Source organism: Anser cygnoides, chromosome 2 (genome assembly GCF_040182565.1).
Source record: "Anser cygnoides isolate HZ-2024a breed goose chromosome 2, Taihu_goose_T2T_genome, whole genome shotgun sequence".
NCBI classification, from domain to species: Eukaryota; Metazoa; Chordata; class Aves; order Anseriformes; family Anatidae; genus Anser; species Anser cygnoides.
The window spans coordinates 146,758,312-146,776,777 of NC_089874.1; the positions used below are offsets into that span (position 1 = coordinate 146,758,312).

Genomic DNA, 18,466 nt, shown 5'->3' on the forward strand with positions numbered 1-18,466 from the left:
TAGCATGGTCTGTAATCACTAAACTGATATGGTATGTAATTGTGTACTGATGCCCCTAAGATTAGATATTAATATTTCTTGTTGCAATCATAATTAAGAATGTTTCTGTTGTTTTAAAATGTTATGGTGTGGAACTGTTTTTTGATTTTCTTTTAAACACATCTTACAAAAAACAGCACATATGAATATATTAAGTACTGATGTCTTATAAAAAAAAAAAAGAGGGAGAGAAATCATGACATTGACAGTTTATGACAATATGTGAGACTGTTAGCTATGTCCTTCAGATGGAGATCATTTGAAGCCTGTACTCACATATTTCCGAGGACTAAACAACTGACTATAAAGAAATGTAGCAATATTTTTTAGTGGTTAAGAAATTATTTCTTCTGTTAGGAACAAGGTATAACACTCAGTCATAAATGTGATTTTCCTCTACAGGCCTTTTGCAATTTTGTGAACAGTTGTAAAAAACAAACAAACGAGAAAAAAAAACAACACCTAGAGTTGGTGCAGTTAAGAGAATTTATTTATCATCATCTCTGTCATGGGAACATTGCATCTGCATATGTTAATTACATCCTGTTCTTAACATCCACCACGAAATGCCAAATAGCTTAGCATATTAGCCTGAATAATCTTTGCATGTGTTCATTAAAAAAAAAAAAAAAAAGCCAATGATTTGGTTCGGTTTCCACACTTATTACACTTAGAAACACCCAAGGTCATCTTGAATAATGACTTCAACCAAATGCAAGTCACGCCTAATGACTAATCCTATAGGACTACGCCATAAAAAATATTTGGTGCATAAAGGTACACCTGCAGAAATATTAGCTCTCTGTGCTGAATAGATTTTGGAAAACTAGTCCTCTATGATCGTGAAAGCCTTTATTCAGCTTTTATCTAGATCCAAAATCAAGTTATTAACTTTCAGTGTCTGTAGACACTCATATTTTCTGGTTTTGCACATTCCCAGGAAAGCATGTTTTGACAGACTGAGTAATTAATTAGTTAGCTCTTGCTGAAGCCTGACCAGACCCAGAACATCAGTGTTCCTCAATAAATATTTCCTATGGCACTTGATGTAGCAGACATTTTCAGAGCATGCTTAAAGCCATCCCAAACAATTGCCCTTTCAATATCACAGAACCCTGGCCTACATTTTCTTTTTAATTATGAGTGGGAAATTTTTTCCCCATATTTTATCTCAGAAGCTATAGCTTAGAACAAGACCCTTAACCACTCTACCTAAATGGATCCCTCAAACTCACCTACAGTCTCCCAGGAATATGTGTTAAACTATTAGAAGTTTTTGAGAATAGGTAAAGAGATGGTACTCCATTCTCCTCTTGAGGAGAATCTTTATTTTTTTATTTATTTTTAATATTCAGAGTATGTATCAGTATTTATTGCAACGAGGAAGTCTGACTTTGGACTGCTGTATATCAGTTTCACCCTGATACGAAGTTTTTCCATGTTATTTATCTAATTATTTTCTTAATGTAAATGATCAAATATTACTGGCAACAAAATTCTCTTTAAAAAGAAAAAAAGCTCTTCTATGTTCTTTGAACTATCTTTATGAGACCAATTCTGCATGTTAGAAAGCATGTCCCTTGAACCCTGAGAGACATCTGGAGTGTTGAACGTTATTTGTACCTCTCATCTGTCCTCCTTAGCTCCAAACATAGGCAAAATGAAAATACTCTTTAGTAATATTTTTCTTTTTCACATTCTGAGGTGCCTCACTCCCCCATATAAAGCCATATGACTAAATATGACTCACAGGATAGAAGATCCTCAATTCTGAATAAATATTAAAAGTGTAAAGGTTTAGACAATGATAGGTAATTTTTAAACAAACTTCTTTACTGCCTTTATACCTAAAGCTTTAGATCAAAATATTTCAATAATAAAGGGTGATCAGGTTCTCAGAAAAAAAAAAAAAAAAAAAAAAAAGTATATTCAGGTTCTCAAAACAAATAGTAAAATGGAAAAAAAATACACAAAACATAAACTGACGTGTATTGTATACCAATTTTATTACAACACTCAGTTTTATGGAGCTTCAAAAATATAGTTGGCAGCATTGAAGAATATTAATTCTCTACTACGCATTTTTTTTTAATTTAGGTGAGACTGGACAGTTATCAGGCTCAAAAACTCAGTTCACAAATTGCTTCAGCCAGCTCCATGCAATTGAAAGCTAATCTACTGTTATTGTCTTTCTAACAGGTAAATAAATGTTCTGTTTTTCTTGAGTTAAATTCCCCCCAGGTGGAAAGCATTGATTATGTGGTAAAATACACATATAATATATCACAGCAACGTATTTACAAATCTTCATCAACTCTGAACTGGACAAAAAGCAATAAAAGAAGTGTAAGTGAAAACTACAAAGCCAAGGGTTTTTTAATGGATCTTAAGTTGTGACATCCTATCCTAAGAAAGTAGGGGACCCACCATCTTTGAAATATGGCCTTGTTCATCCACAAACAAACAAACAAACAAAAACAGCAAACAAACCAACCCCCTCAAAAAAACACAAACAGTCCCTTTAGAATTGTTGACAGCTTTCCACTACCCATTTTAGTATATTTTTTCCCCCGTTATTAATAATTATTTAATTATTTAATTTAAGCACCTTCATTACACAAAACAGGTAACTTTACTACAAAACAAGTAAACATACATTCAGAACCCTATAACTATTTTTATAATTAGCACATTTTAAACCATATTATATCAGACAGGTGCATCCAAAGCCATTTTTCTTCTAGATATTCAATCTGCATTTGTTGAAATAAATAATTCTTTGCATTATTGTTCACACTTACTGCAACAACTTGATTTTTGCAGTTCATTAATTTAAATGTTTTCACTTTTACAAAATACTTGAAAAAAAAAAAAAAAACACAAACCAAAACAACAACAAAACGCAAAGAACAGGTAATTTGCAGTTCGGTTTCTCATTCTTGAAACATGTTACTTCATGAGATCAATCTCAACCCCTCACTCTGCCATGCAAAGCACCTTAGTTTTAGGGGCTGCATCCATGTGAGCCCCCCATTTGCATGTACATGACAACATTTCATACATCTATAGACTGTGTAGTGTTGACTTCTGAGGACCACAAAATTCTTTGCTAACAGTTGTTTAAGCCTCACAAAACCCCTCTGAGGTAGGTATGGTATTATCCCCCAGTATGGCAGTCCTTCCAAGCAAAAACACTCTCCCTTCAGTGACTATCAAAATAGACAGTACTGGAAGTATATACTGCTACATATAAATGTCCTTAGTAGTCACAATTATTGAATAATTAATAAATACATTCTTTATCTTTCTTTATCTATTAAAAAGACCTCCCAAAAGAAGGAAACCTTTTTTAAGACATAACAGCCTTCCTGACTCCTTCCTAGAAAACACCTAAACAATATTCATATCTCGTTTTAAAATGAGGAAGAAACACCTGACTTCCACTGCATATGTACAAGTTTGTAGACAATTTCAAAAGTTTGTTAGCACCAGTTTTCCAGTTTTCTGCCACTGATGTTTGGTGTTCATTCCTATAATGGCTTTGGTGGATAATGAATATAATAAAGTTCTTCAAGTCCTCATACTTTTATAATTCAGAGCTTGGTTATTCTGTTAGTTGTGAATTTATATTTACTCTTTTTTGTTCTGTTTTGTTCATAATTCCACATTTAATTTGCAATATAAATTTAAGTACACAACAACAACAAATTTATTTAAAATAAATATATTTGAATTGGAAATGTGTTCACTACTTTTTATCTTCAAATTATTTAAAGGAGCTGAAATTAAGATGATATTGAAGAAATCTTACTTTAACTTTTAAAGCAAATGTTGGTTTTGTAATTTGGCATTTTCATGTTCTTTACTGGTTATTTATTTGATACATATTTTGTGCTAAATATAAAATATGTGAAAATAGGAGTTATTTCTTTTGGTTGTTTTTTTGTTGTTGGTGTGTGTTTTGTTTTGTTTTTTTTTTTTTCTGTACTGGTTATTAATTGCTAGAAAGAATTAAAATAATATCAGGAAAATTGTGATCAAATCTTTTCTTAGTATCTAATTCTGAAAATTCTTGTGCTTGAGATAGTGGTAATATTACTAAAAGTCGAGAGGTTACCGAAATCAGTATTATTCATGGAATATTTCATGTATTAATAGAATTATTCATATCCATAAAAGTTTGAAGGATTGGATGTTTAGTGCAATTCACGGCTGAATTTTTATAGGGACCATATGTCCAACAGGTTTAATCACAAAATCACAGAAAGACTGAGGTTGGAAGGGACCTCCACAGGTCACCTTGTCCAACCTCCCTGCTCAAGCAGGGGGACAGGTTGCCCAGGACCATGTCCGGGCACCTTTTGAATTGCCTCCAAGAATGAAGACTCTACAGCTTTTCTGGACGACCTGTGCCAGTATTCTCACCCACATGGTAATCAAGTGTTTCTTGATAATCAGACAGAACCTCCTATGTTTCAGTTTGTGCCCATTGTCATGTCACTGGGCATCACTGATAAGAGCCTCACTTCATCCCCTTTCCAAACTCATTTAGAATATTTGTACACGTAGATGAGATCCTGCCCAAGCAGGATCCTGCCCAAGACCCTTTTCTAGGCTAGAGAGTTTCAACCTTTCCTCATACGAGTGATGCTCCAGTGCCTTCATGATCACCCTTTGTTGGACTACCTCCATTAGCTCCACGCCTCTCCTACAGTACAGGACACTGTACTCCAAATGTGACCTTACTAGTGCTGAAGGTACAGGAAAAGGATCGTCTTCTGGCAATACCTTTATCTAATACATCCCAGGATACCATTAGCCTTATTTACTGCAAATGATGTGATATTGAATAAACAAAATATTTTATTTATATGGTTGAAAAAGCAGTAATAACAAAAAGAAACAAAAACACATTGTGGCATTCAGAGTATACTTAATACTGTATTTAAATAAATGTCTATGGCATGATATCTGTATACTCTGCTGTAAATTTGCTAATTCAAGAATTCACGTAGACATAGAGAACAGCATTACTATTCACCTCTATACTCAATAACAACTTTTAGCAATACTTACCCAACGGCATTAAAAATTTGCAGAAATATTCATCTAGAGTTAATAAACATATAAGTGAAAAGAGCTTTTGTTCTAAACAAGAAATTTATTAAAATTGTTTCTTCTAATTTTATACTGTTTCTTCCATGCAACAAAGCAAGAATAAAAGTAGCAAATCTAATAAATGAAAAATTGTTCTTACCATGACAACTGGGCAGGGCCCTGTTCCATCCAGGTCTTCCATCATCTCCCATGATACAAGTTAGTGTAGAATATCCTTGAAGAACATAACCTGCATCGCAGTAATAAGTGACAGTTGAGCCCAGTTTATAATCCATTCCAAGTCTCGTTCCATTCATTATGTTTCCAGGATCAAAGCAAGACTCACGTAGTTTTGCTATAAAAGAAAAACATGTAAAGAAAATTCTGAATATAATCTAAAACATCACATGTTTTCTAGAATTCTCTCAAGGTCTTCTTTGAGCACCCTGTAGTCACATAATGCACTCTTCACTTTTATTTACTTATTTATTTATTTTTTAAAGAATCCCTCCCTTTTACATCAATTTCCTGTGACTGTAGTCATCTTTCCTTTATTTTAAAGACTGAGTACATTGCTATATAGTGAACCAAACCATCTCTTATATTTTTCCCAGGTAATTCCCAGATTGCCATCACAAGAACTATTTATCCAGAGTTCACGCTGAACAATGATGTAGTTATCCAGTTGCATGAAGTCAGATCTTATGGTCACTGCCCCAGTAGACTAGAAATATTCTATTTTTAAGATCTGTAATCTGAAAACAGATAAATGGGGGAAAACAATAAAAACAATATACGTAGCTTGTGACAAAATAAAAAAGCATGCAAAAAAGATTTTTTTTTCAAAAATAATAAATCCCAAATGAATGACTATACCTCTGTATATGACAGACTGTATATAATAGACTGTGTATTTTCATTTAGTTATTTCTTTGTTACTGGAGATTACAGTATCAAAATATTCATGAAATTTATCTCCTTTTCTTGTTATTTACAGGTATTTGGAATTTACTTTTGGAATTTTATTTTAGAATTTAATCTGGCAAGGGTTGTCAAGGACAACAAGAAGGGCTTTTTCAAAAACATCAGTAGAAAAAGGAAGACTGAGGAAAATGTCAGCCTGCTGCTGAATGGGATGGGTGCCGTGGTGACAAAGGATACAGAGAAGGCAGAATTGCTTTTTTTTTTCCTTCAGTTTTTACTGCTAAGATCAGCCCTCAGGAATCTCAGACCCTGGAGAGAAGAGAGGAAGTCCAGAGAAAGGAATACTTTCCCTTGGTTGAAGAGGATCGGGTCAGAGATCATTTAAGCAAACCTGACAAACAAATCCACGGGCCCTGATGGAATGCACCCACGTGTGCTGAGGGAGCTGGCCAGTGTTATTGCTAGGCCACTTTCCATCATCTTTGAAAGGTTGTGGGCAACAGAAGAGGTTCCTGAGGATGGGAAGAAAGCCAATGTCATCCAGTCTTCAAAAAGGGCAAGAAGGAGAAGTCAGAAATCTACAGGCCAGTCAGCCTCACCTCCATCCTTGAAAAGGTGATGAAGCAGCTCATCCTGGAGGTCATCTCCAAGCATGTGGAGGATAAGAAGGTGATCAGGAGTAGTCAGCATGGATTCACCATGGGAAAATCATGCTTAACCAATACAATAGCCTTCTACGATGAGATGACTAGCTGGGAAGATGAGGAAAGAGCGGTGGATGTGGTCTACCTTGACTTCAGCAAGGCCCTTGACACTGTTTCCCATAACATCCTCACAGACAAGCTCAGGAAGTGCGGCCCAGATGATCTGACAATGAGGTGGATTGATAATTCGATGGATGGATGAGCTCAGAGTGCTGTGCCTTGTGGTGCGGAGTCTAGTTGGAGGCCTGTAGGCCTGTTGGAGGCCTGTAGGCCTGTTGGAGGTGGTGTCCCCCAGACTGGGTCCAGTTTTGTTCAACTTTTTCATCAGCGATCTTGACAGTGAAATGGAGAGCACCCTCAGCAAGTTTGCTGACAATAAAAAGCTTGGAGAAGTGGCTTATACCCCAGAGGGCTGTGCTGCCATTCAGAGGGACCTTAACAAGCTGGAAGGTTGGGCTGAGAGGAACCTCATGAAGTTGAGCAAGGGCAAGTGCACAGTCCTGTATCTAGAAAGGAATAACCCCAAGCACCAGTACAGGTTGGGAGCTGACCTGCTGGAGAACAGCTCTGCAGAGAGGGACCTGGGAATCCTGGTGGACAGCAGGCTGACCATGAGCCAGCAATGTGCCCTTGTGGCCAAGAAGGCCAACGGTATCCTGGGGTGCATTCAGAACAAGGGAGGTGACCCTCCCTATCTACTCAGCCCTGGTGAGATCTTACCTGCAGTGCTGTGTCCAGTTCTGGGCTCCCCAGCACAAGAAGGACATAGAATTTCTGGAGCGAGTCCAGAGGAGGGCTACGAATAAGTTTGGAGGACTGGAGCACCATCAGTGTTGGTAATAGAAGATGAAATAATACAATATTGCTTAATATATGTTACATTTGCGATGTACTGTTCTGGGGCTGCACTTGGAAGATACAAAATATATGTGCAAGGATAGCATGAGAGAATGCACCAATTCATGATGAGGAGTAAGGAGGACTAAAAGAATGCACAATTTGCAAGACATCTAGATAACTGGGGCCTCTTGGACCCTGGGAGCTGGATCAAACCAACCTTGCAGTTTGGACTGAGATCGAGGGCTCAGAGAGCATGTGTAAGAAGAAAAGGTTAAAAAGTTTAACTCTGATGAAGACATCTTACTTCATCCCGACGACCACCCGGACGACCACCAGAGAGTAATACGCAAGCGCAGAAGGACTGATAAGATAATTAGCATACGAAGCGAGGCTAGGCGGAGCTAGGAAATGAATATGCATACATGAGTTGTGAAACCTAATGCATATGTAATATTTTAGGAGATAAAAGAGAACTAAGTGAACAAATCGGATGGAGTTAGTTTTGGGCAGGCATGCCCCTAACTTCCGGTGCCTAATAAAACACCTTCATATAATCACTTTGTGGATTATGTCTTCATGAACACTAACATCAGGACCCACAGATGTATCTTATAAGGTCCCATGGACGTGTGCACCTTCAGGTTCCTTAGATGGTCTTGACCCAGATCTGCTTCTACACGGGGAAGTTCATTATTCTTCCAGTCCCTCCCTTTGCCTTATGGGGCCTGAGCCATGTGTCTGGAGCTATTGTCGGTGAAGACTGAAACAAAATAGTCATTATGTAACTCAGCCTTCTCCATGTCCCAGGTGATCATGTCTCCCGTTTCCTTCTGGAGAGGGCCCACAATTTCCCCAGTCTTCATTTTATCACCAATGCACCTACAAAACCCTTTCTTATTGCCCTTGATGTCCATGGCCAAATTTAATTCTAAAAGGGCTTTGGTTTTCCTAACCTGATCCCTGGCTGCTTGGACAATATCTCTCTATCCCTCCACCCTGATGTTTTAGTTGTTGCTGAGCGATGCTTACACGAAGTCATTGTCTTCAGTTTCTCATACTGACCTGCCAGAGAGGAGGCTGGGGGTGCAAAAGATCAAAAGAAGCTGGGAGGGGACAGAACCAGGACAGTTGACTCAAACAGTCCAAATCGATATTCCATACTATATGACATCATGTAGACCAATAATACTTGGAGGGCTGGCCAGGAGGGCAGCTACTGATCAGGGACTGTCTGAGCATCTGAGCATCATTTGGCTGGTGTAGAGCACTTGCATTGTGTATCACTTGTTTTGTGCATATATACATATTAACCTGTATTTATCAACAGGGAGGAGAAGTGAGTGAATGGCTCTGTGGTGCCTAGCTCCCTGCCGGATGAAACCACAGCATTTCCAATTAATTTACATACACCTGGTTGACTTAAGTGCTTCCTAACTCTTTCTTACTCCACTGTGGATAAAGCTACTCTCCAACAAACCCTGCTAGTATGCTCAGGCAGGACTGGGGACAAAATATACCTGAGGTAAAAAGGTATTAAGTACCACAAACTTTTCTCATTCCTATTCATTGAGTCCAGAGCCCACTGAGCAATGGACCACCATATTCACAGAATCATATACTCATTAAGGTTGGAAAAGACCTCCAAGATCATCTGGTCCAACAATTAAAGGTTTCTTATTGTTTTCAATTTACTATAAGGCTGCCCTTGACCATCACAGCACTGATCATTTCTCTGTTAAGTGAGTAACCATTCCAGCAGAATTTCAGAATTTGCTCTGGTCAGCTAGGGTGTCACCTGCATCAAGAAATTGTAACAAACACAGTCAAGAGATGCCCTGCAGAAGCTATTGGAGTAATTAAAATCCCCCAAGATTACCAAGGCTACGTTTCTTCCAGATATAATGTGTTTTTTTCTTGGCCAACTGGTCTGTGTCAGTCACCTACAACAATACTATCTGTAGTTACTTTCCTCAATAATCCAATCATTCTCTGCTCTTGAAAATGTTAACCCTTCACAAAACAACAGCTCTTACTCAAAGTAGTTTAAAACTTCTAAGTGTACACCTTAAATAAATTCTTTCCCTTCCTCTGCCTCATTTATTGTATGTCACACCATTAATAACTGCTTAGTACATTGCCTGCCCAGTCACACATTAGGAGTTCAAAAGACACTGGGTTCATAAAACATTCTGTTAAGAGTTTTTTCCTTATGAATGTAGTTATTATTTTTGGCTAAGTTAACTGCATGTCATTTTTCTATTGCAGATGTCATGCTTACAGTGCTTTAATATTTACAATCCACTAATGGCAATATTAGAATAAAACAGATAGTACCAGAATCACGTAGGTGAAAATATTTCCTTTCTTTTTAAATGTAAAAGCTGTCCTATTCAAACCATAGTCTGAATTTTTGTTTTCGTTTTCAAACATTCATTCATTGCTGCTTGATTTTTTGCTTTTAATCTGAGGATGTTTACTAAGCTATTCCAGACTCTTAAACATGTAGACACAGACTGGAAATAAACATGTAAGACACTAAGAACAATTTAAATAATTATTATGAAATGTTACAAATGTTCTTTGTTATCTAATATGTAATAACAGTTAGATCCCTCTCAAATTTTAAGACTTGGCAGTTATTTCTCTTATGATACCCCTAAAAATAAATTAAGCAGTGCAAGGTCAAATTTAGCAGACAGTCCCAATTAAAACTGAATAATTCACTGAACAAGGTGTCCCTCTGCTTATCAGAGTTTGATCTGTCCAAATTTACTAATTCTTGAAGTTTTTTTTATTGGCACTTTTAAAATAGCTCCTTTGGTTTATGTCTCAGTCTTCAAAGGCAGATGTTGAAATGCATACTCCAGATATTCTGACAAAAGCAGGAAAGACAACATATCAGGTAAACAGGAAAAATTAGAATTAGGTTGATTACTCTCTCAAACTATCCCTTACTTGCATACAGATAAAAATAAATAAAATAAAATAAAATAAAATAAAATAAAATAAAATAATAATAATAATAATAATAATAATAAAAAAACACGTATAATCTATTATCTACATCCTCATATTACTTAGATTTCCAGTCCCTTTACAAAGGGGAAGATCTACATATTTTCTTTGAGAGTAGAGAGTCTTAGAAGCACAGAAATAAATAAGTGATTTTTGTGGCACAGACACAGACTAATAGTAATGTTAGAAATAGAATTCATCCTCTATTCCAAACTAAAGCAATTCATTTCTTTGTTTAAACCTAGATCAAGAATGAGAAGAGACTGTGTCCCTAGTGAGTATCTTCCCAGCTTTGATTGTTGTATGACAGAAACCTTTTAATTCCATGAGACAAGAGTGTATTCAACAGCACAACAGAAAAAAAGATTGGTCGTTTTGAAAAATCAATAGAGTTGCTTGTTCTTAAAAAGTTCTGCATCCCTAAGCTACTCGATATCACTCCCATCTTCATTTATCATTTATCATTCTTCAATTTAATTGAGAAGCAAGAAGAAATATTTTAAAGTGATGTGGAACAGTGCATACACCTGGGTTTACCATCAACATGTTGAAGAGCTACTTTTAACGTATTAGGACCAGATCATATTGTGAAGACAATTTTCTTTACCTACATAGAATCCAAAGGATTTAGCAAAGTAAAAGGACACTTTGTGGGTTTGCCAAAGTAAAAAAATTCACCAAAGTAACATATTTTCACCTTGTATACCTTCACCTTTACTAGTTTCTTTCAGAATAAATCAAAAAGAAAATCAGTCAAAAGAGGTTAGTCTGTAGTGCCACTGTTCTAGCAATATCCGTATTTTCCCTCGGGTTGTCTTTACAGATTATTGGATATTTTTTCTATTCACTTTATAATGAATATTTCTGTTTCTTGAGTCACACAGAGAATTTTGAAAGGTTGTACTGATTATGACTTTTACAAGCCTGTATTTTCCTGTTTATTGTGTTATGACCTCAGAGATTTCTGTCTGAGATATGTAGATAGATCTATCATACAAAAGTCTAGCTTAAATTTTCACTATTGGTCTTCTAGCTTCTAGGACACAATTTCATTTGACAGAAATCATAAATTCAAATATTTCAATATGCCCTACTATAAAGGAAAAATAAGAACTAATTATATTCTGGAAAAAAAAAAAAAAAAAGCTCTAAAGTTTTTTCACTGTATCAATATTTTTGAAACATTTAAACCAATGTCTTTTTTTTTTTTTTTTTTGAATCATGCATTTAACATTATCGGGTATCAGCTAAATTAAATCATATATCAGAGGTTCTGACTTAAATTAGTATGTTTATGTTATATGTTGTGCATATAGATATGTACATATATGAATATAAGTACATATATAAATTTATGTACATATACATATAGATATGTGTACATATACACATTATCATAGCTATAGACAAAACCAATATATTTCTAGGAAGACATCTATGAAAAATTAAAGCAGATTAAACTTTACACTTATACTTCAAACATTTTAAATAGGAAACAAAAATGATTTTATTTACCTTTGTATTCCAGGTGGAATCCAGTGAAACTAACAGACCCATCACTCCGAAAAGCCAAATGCATGGTATTTGAACTGCTTTCTATCCTCTCTGGAAGCTTGCTGTCTTGAAAGCTTCCAATTAGTGGGCTATTACTGTCTGGCCCATCATAGATATAAAGAAAATCATAATTTGGTTCTATACTGAAACTGTAGAAGAAAAAAGACAAATATTAGATAAATATGCTTTGTACAACATTTTTTAATGTTCTAATGTTCTAATGTTCTCTAATCAGCTTGTCAGAATAATGGTTTGTATAAGTGTTCTTATTAGCTGTGTTTTAATTGGGAAAAAAAAAAAAAAACAAAACAGAAACACTATATTGGTCTCTCTGAACCATTGTTTTTCTGCTAGTCATGAAAAAAAAATGTAAAATTTCAAAATAGAAAAAAAATGATTATTGACAATATTTGTGAACCTTAAGAGAAATAAACAACTTGGATCAGGAACAAATCAAAAAACAACAAATAACAGGAACCCTTGGCAGAAATGTTTTACAATGTAATGTAGTCAGCATTAGAGTAGATAGTACACAGCCCAGATAGTAAGCAGTTCAGTCAGACTGAATACTTTCATATAGCCAAGGGATGATCCTCCATTAACCCTGTTAAGAAATGGTAAGAAATATTTTGCCCATCATCAGTGTAGCTGAAAATGTCTAGTATTGAAACCTTTCTTTTGAAGTTAAGTTTGTTGTTGTTGTTGTTGTTTGTTTAATTTAATTAATTTAGTTAATTAAGTTAATATAATTAATTCACTTAATTTTGACAGTTTTGAACTTAATTTTAACCAAGGGCAGAGGGTTAACCACATTTGCTTGTAAGATTGTCTGTGCAGAAAGAAGGTAAAGCAAAAGATTTGTAGTAAAAGAATGAAGATAACCGCTAGAAATATTTTGTCTCTAGTTGCTAGCAGGTCCTGATAAAATAAATGTAGAAATTAAAGACCTGATCCAGCCTCTTCAGTGAAAATACTTTTTCTAACTTTTGGATTATTTCCAAAATATTTCCTTACAAAAGAAATACCAAATTCAATAGCTTTGATTTTTAAAGTACAGTAGTTGGTGTCTGAGTTTAGAAGAGGTAGCTGGAATAAGTTCCACTCAGGAGTCACATGTAACAATACTAAACAGATATTTTTTTTTTTAATCCAAAGTTTTGCTCATATAGGAATTACTGTTGTTGTTGTTTTGTTTTTCCCTCACTCTGGAACAGTCTGCATGTCATTAGTGAGGCAAGTCTCAGTAAGTATATGATCTACTCTGACCAAGACTGAACTTGTCAGTTTCTGTCAGGAATCACAGTAATTGTCCAGATTTTAAGAATGACCTGTTAGTAACTGGGATCTATATAGAGTCTTCACATACAATACTGGGTTGCACTGTAAAATACTGTTTTTATCCTAAACCTTAGGGTCTCCTATAAATAAATGTAGAATAGAAAGAGCAAATGGTACTTAGGTACCTTCTTAGGTACTTTGAGCTCATGATATTTCACAAAGGTAAAATAAATATATATATATATTTACAAGTGCTGAAGTCCAATATAAAAAATGTTTAGCAAGTTAAAGCATTCTGAAATCTCTAAGCAAATAGTTAACTTATTAATTAAATACATATTTTTGAGCGATTAATTTTCTAGGAAGGAATACTTTGTCATATTTTGTCAATGTATCATCAGTGCAATAGTGAAATGCAATTTTTAAATTTATTATATTGAATTATATCAGAAATTACTGTCTTCACAATGGATAATTTCGTTTGCATTCTGATGTCTGAATAATTTACCTGAACATGAAACATAGCTCACCGAATGCTTTTGTAAATGCTTTTGTAAATGAAATGACTTTGTCTAGACTAGTCAAACATAATGTAATAAAAGGTTTCCATGGTGCAACATAGTTGACATCTAATATTATAAAAGTAAATATCAAATATATTTATCAGCAAAGCACATACTATAGCAGCAAATACAGCAGCAAATAAACAGCTATATGACCAACATCACTAAAGAGTCATCACATTATCACTGATCAGAACAATAAAGCCAGTGTTATACAACATTCAGCATAAGTAGAGCTTAAATTTGATGGGACATTACAAATACAAATTTTGTGTGACATTACCATATGTCACTATTGGGATGCATATTTCTCACACACAGTAATAATGCATATTCACATACTTTATGGGTTACACACAATGCACAGATGAGAAGTTCCTCTGAATTCGATTAGCTCAATTTAATGTTGCATTGTAATAAAGGGAAATTGATCTTGGAGGTCTTTTCCAGCCTTTATGAGTCTATGATTCTATTTATGGACATGGTTTAGTGGTTGATATTGGTGGTAGGGGGATGGTTGGACCAGATGATCTTGGAGGTCTTTTCCAACCTTTATGATTCTATGATTCTATGAAATGCTAAAGCTCTTCCATTTAATAACCAGAACAATGTGAAATATCCTATTGTTCATGAAATGATAGGGGTTACACTGATAAATACATAATATAAAAAAACTACATTTAAACACCACTTTTGATATTTTTTCTTTAATATCAGATGAATGTCTCATACATAATGCAATGTGTTAATCATTGAAAACTTTCCCGACGGACTGGGGAGTATTCAGAGTAACTCCACATCATCTTCTCAGGAACAGAATCTCAGTAAATTCATCACTATCCCCTTCCACATTAGTCAGGGTAAACTGAGGAACTGAGGGTTCTTTAACTGAAGAGGAGCAATGAGCTGCCAAGCTACATCTCTGTGTGCAGTGGATACCTTAATACCTTTGATAAGACTGCTAACATAGATAACAATCACTAATCACGCTGACAGTTAAATTAAATATACCCAACGTTATACTACAGTGCTCTGAACATCTGCCACTAGTAAAGTTACAGACATGATTTTTAAAATTATGAGCAAGTAGCACTTTACCTGATAAATGCTAATGATATAACATAGTCATTATTAACAGTGATAGTCCAGTCACAGTCTCTGCTGTGGGGATAAGGATGAGGGAAGTTCGGTGAAAGTATAAAACCTGATGAGCCAGTCAAGTTTCCTCCACAGGGAGCTGTGAATAAAAACAAATTGGAATTGAGGAAAGAACGTAAGAGGAAAAAAGGCAACTATCAGCAATCTGTTCACCAACATTTAATGTCCCCTGAAAGTTAAACAAGAAACAACTGAAGTATCTAAAGGGCTTTAACAGAAACAAAAGCTGAATTCACATTTCTCCTTAGACAAATACTAATAACACTGAGTAAAGCACTTGGTTTTGAACTCGGTGTCCTTTACTTTGTTTCCGTAACACTACGTAGAGGCTTTTCTGAAAACACTGTGAACTTCAGACATGTTCTAAGTGCAGACATAAAAAACATGACTGGATAAGCTTTTCAGTTTCTACTTCTTGCTACAGGCATTCTAAAAGAAGATTTTAAGGTTATGAAATATGATTTACTTACACTGATAATGCAACTACCTGCATTTTCACCATACAGAACGGATTAGTAATTCAAATCAAGACCGATAATATAGAAATTCAATAAATATAAAAATCAACAACAAAAAAAATCTAGTAATTGCAACTTGCACATTCAATGATAATGAAATTAACCCCCTCATCTTGTCATTATCCGATTAAGCAAAGAGTCACTCTCCGTCTTTTTTTGTAAGTCCCCTTTAAGTACTGAAAAGTTACAATGAGGTGATCCCGGAGCCTTTTCTTCTGCAGGCTGAACAGCCCCAGCTCACTCAGCCTTTCTTCATAGGAGAGGTACTCCAGCCCCTTGATCATATTTGTGGTCCTCCTCTGGACCCTCTCCTATGAAGTTAGGCTATCAATACTTAAAGGGTTCTTATAAAAACGATGGAGAAGGACTCTTTACTCAGGTAGATAGTGATTGGACAAGGGGGAATGATTTTAAACTAAAAGAGGAGAGATTTAGATTAGAGGTTAGAAGGAAATTTTTCACTCAGAGGGTGGTGAGGCACTGGAACAGGTTGCCCAGAGAAATTGTGGATGCCCCATCCCTGGAAGTGTCCAAGGTCAGGTGGGATAGGGCTTTGAGCAACCTGATCTAGTGGGTGGCGCCCCTGCCTATGGCAGAAAGGTTGAAACTAGATGATCTTTGAGGTCCCTTCCAACCTTTCCATTCTATGATTCTGTGATTCTGTGAAGCATTAATCTTCAACTTCAACATATCTCCTGGGTAGAATTTTCCCAGATGCAGCAGTTTCAGATTTTGTTTTGCTTTTAAACTCATTAGATAGTAAGATGAGAAAGTCAACATCACCTAATGAAAACTGTCGTTAGACAACGTTGCCTCTTTCAGTTTACCATGTACTCTAAAGCTGTTTGAAGACTTTCTTTCTATGTATGACTGAATAAAATTCATATGTGTTTCAGAATCTATCACTCTCTAAATTAGATGTGTAGAACATTTTTGTTAAGTGTAATAACTTTGTTTTTAACTGAGGAGACCAGCTCTTAATACTAAGCTTAAAAGGCACCTATCATTTATAGTATTAGACACAAGACAAATACTGAATACTATAATAACCCATCCAGAAAGAAAAGCAAATGACAATCTACTAGAAAAAAAATATATATTTTTTAATGTATTACACAATGAAAACTAGATGTAGATTATGTCATCCTTTCTTCACAAATCTCTCTGTAGACATAGTGGTAAGCCAGCACTGTACCAGACAGTCTGTATGATCTTGGTATTCACTGTTGTTATGGGACGTACTTTTTTTTTATTATTATTATTATTTTTAATCTAAAACCTATGTAATCTTTATGGAAGGCAACAAAGTACTATTCCAGAATGTTCCAGCTTTTTCCACTGAAATCAGAGAATCATTAAGGTTGGAGAAGACCTTCAAGATCATCTAGTCCAACTGTCCACCTACCAAGCAATATTACCCACTAAATCATGTATCTAAGTACCACATCTACTCTTTCCTTAAACACCCCCAGGGACAATGTCTCCACCACTTCTCTGGGCAACCTGTTCCAATGCTTACCTACTCTTTCTGAGAAGAATTTTTTCCTAATTTCCAACCTGAACCTCCCCTGCTGCAATTTGACGCCATTCCCTCTTGTCCTATCGCCAGTTACCTGGGAAAAGAAGCCATGGCTCTCCACCTCGACACAGTCTCCTTTCAGGTAGTTGTAGAGAGCAACAGGTCTTCCCTGAGCCTCCTCTTCTCCAGACTAAACAACCCCAGTTCCCTCAGCCGCTCCTCACCAGACTTGTGTTCGTAGCCCTTCTCTGGACACATTCCAGGGCCTTAATGTCATTCTTGTACTGAGGGGCCCAAAACTGGACACAGTACTCAAGGGCAGCTTCACCAGACCTGAGTACAGGGGAACAATCACGTCCCTGGTCCTGCTGGCTACACTATTTCTGATACAAACTGGGATGCCATTGGTCTTCCTGGTCACCTGGGCATACTGCTGGCTCATGTTCAGCTGCGAATCAACCAACACCCCAAGATCTTTTTCCTCTGCACAGTTTTCGAGCCACACTCACCCAAGCCTGTAGCATCGCATGAGTTTGTTGTGGCCAGAGTGCATGACCTGGCACTTAGCCATGTTGAACCTCATCCCATTGGCCCATTGATCCAGCCTGTCCAGGTCCCTTTTCAGGGCCTTCCTATCCTCTGGCAGATTGACACTTCCCTTCAACTTGGTGTCATCTGCAAATTTACTGAGGGTGCACTCAGTTCCCTCATCCAAATCATTAATAAAGATATTAAACATATATAAAAATACATATTAACAAAAGAAATTAAATACATATTGTTATTAGTTGCTTTCATTTTATTTAAAAAGAGATAAAAAGAGATATTAAATATATTTATGTCACCTCAAATATACATAACTGCTGCCAGATCTTCAAAAAAGCACGTATGTCCTTGAAGTTTACTTGTCCCATATCAGTTGGAAGTATATATTTTTTCTGAGATCAATAATAGTGATTAGGATTTGCCTCAGAAGAAGTTATTGGAAGGTTACTATCTATTTATATACTGTTGTAATTTCTTATTTTTCATCATGATTCAGCTAACCAAGTTAAATGCTTTCAAAATCCATTTAATATGAACTAAGTTAATCAGAATAGTATTAGAGACTGAGACAGTATTTCCAGAAATAAATGGTGTAATTTTTTCTTTGTAAATTAATGAAGACTGCCACAGTAATGGTAATGTACCATCTTCTAATTATTTCCTGTAGCATATTACTTTAGCCCTTGCATAATTTTACCTTCTCTATAAAAG

At 35.7% G+C, this 18,466-nt stretch overlaps 1 protein-coding gene across 4 annotated transcripts in view; it reads right to left on the reverse strand.

Annotated features, from left to right (window-relative positions):
- The window catches only part of CSMD3 (CUB and Sushi multiple domains 3), a 712,079-nt gene that overhangs the window by 198,250 nt on the left and 495,363 nt on the right, over positions 1-18,466 (reverse strand). For all 4 annotated transcript variants that reach the window (XM_066990669.1, XM_066990670.1, XM_066990673.1 and 1 more), the window contains 3 exons: positions 15,113-15,251; positions 12,135-12,322; positions 5,297-5,491 (listed from right to left, as the gene is read on the reverse strand). In XM_066990669.1, coding sequence (XP_066846770.1) covers positions 5,297-5,491; positions 12,135-12,322; positions 15,113-15,251 — 522 coding nt within the window. The remainder of the gene's footprint in view (positions 1-5,296; positions 5,492-12,134; positions 12,323-15,112; positions 15,252-18,466) is intronic.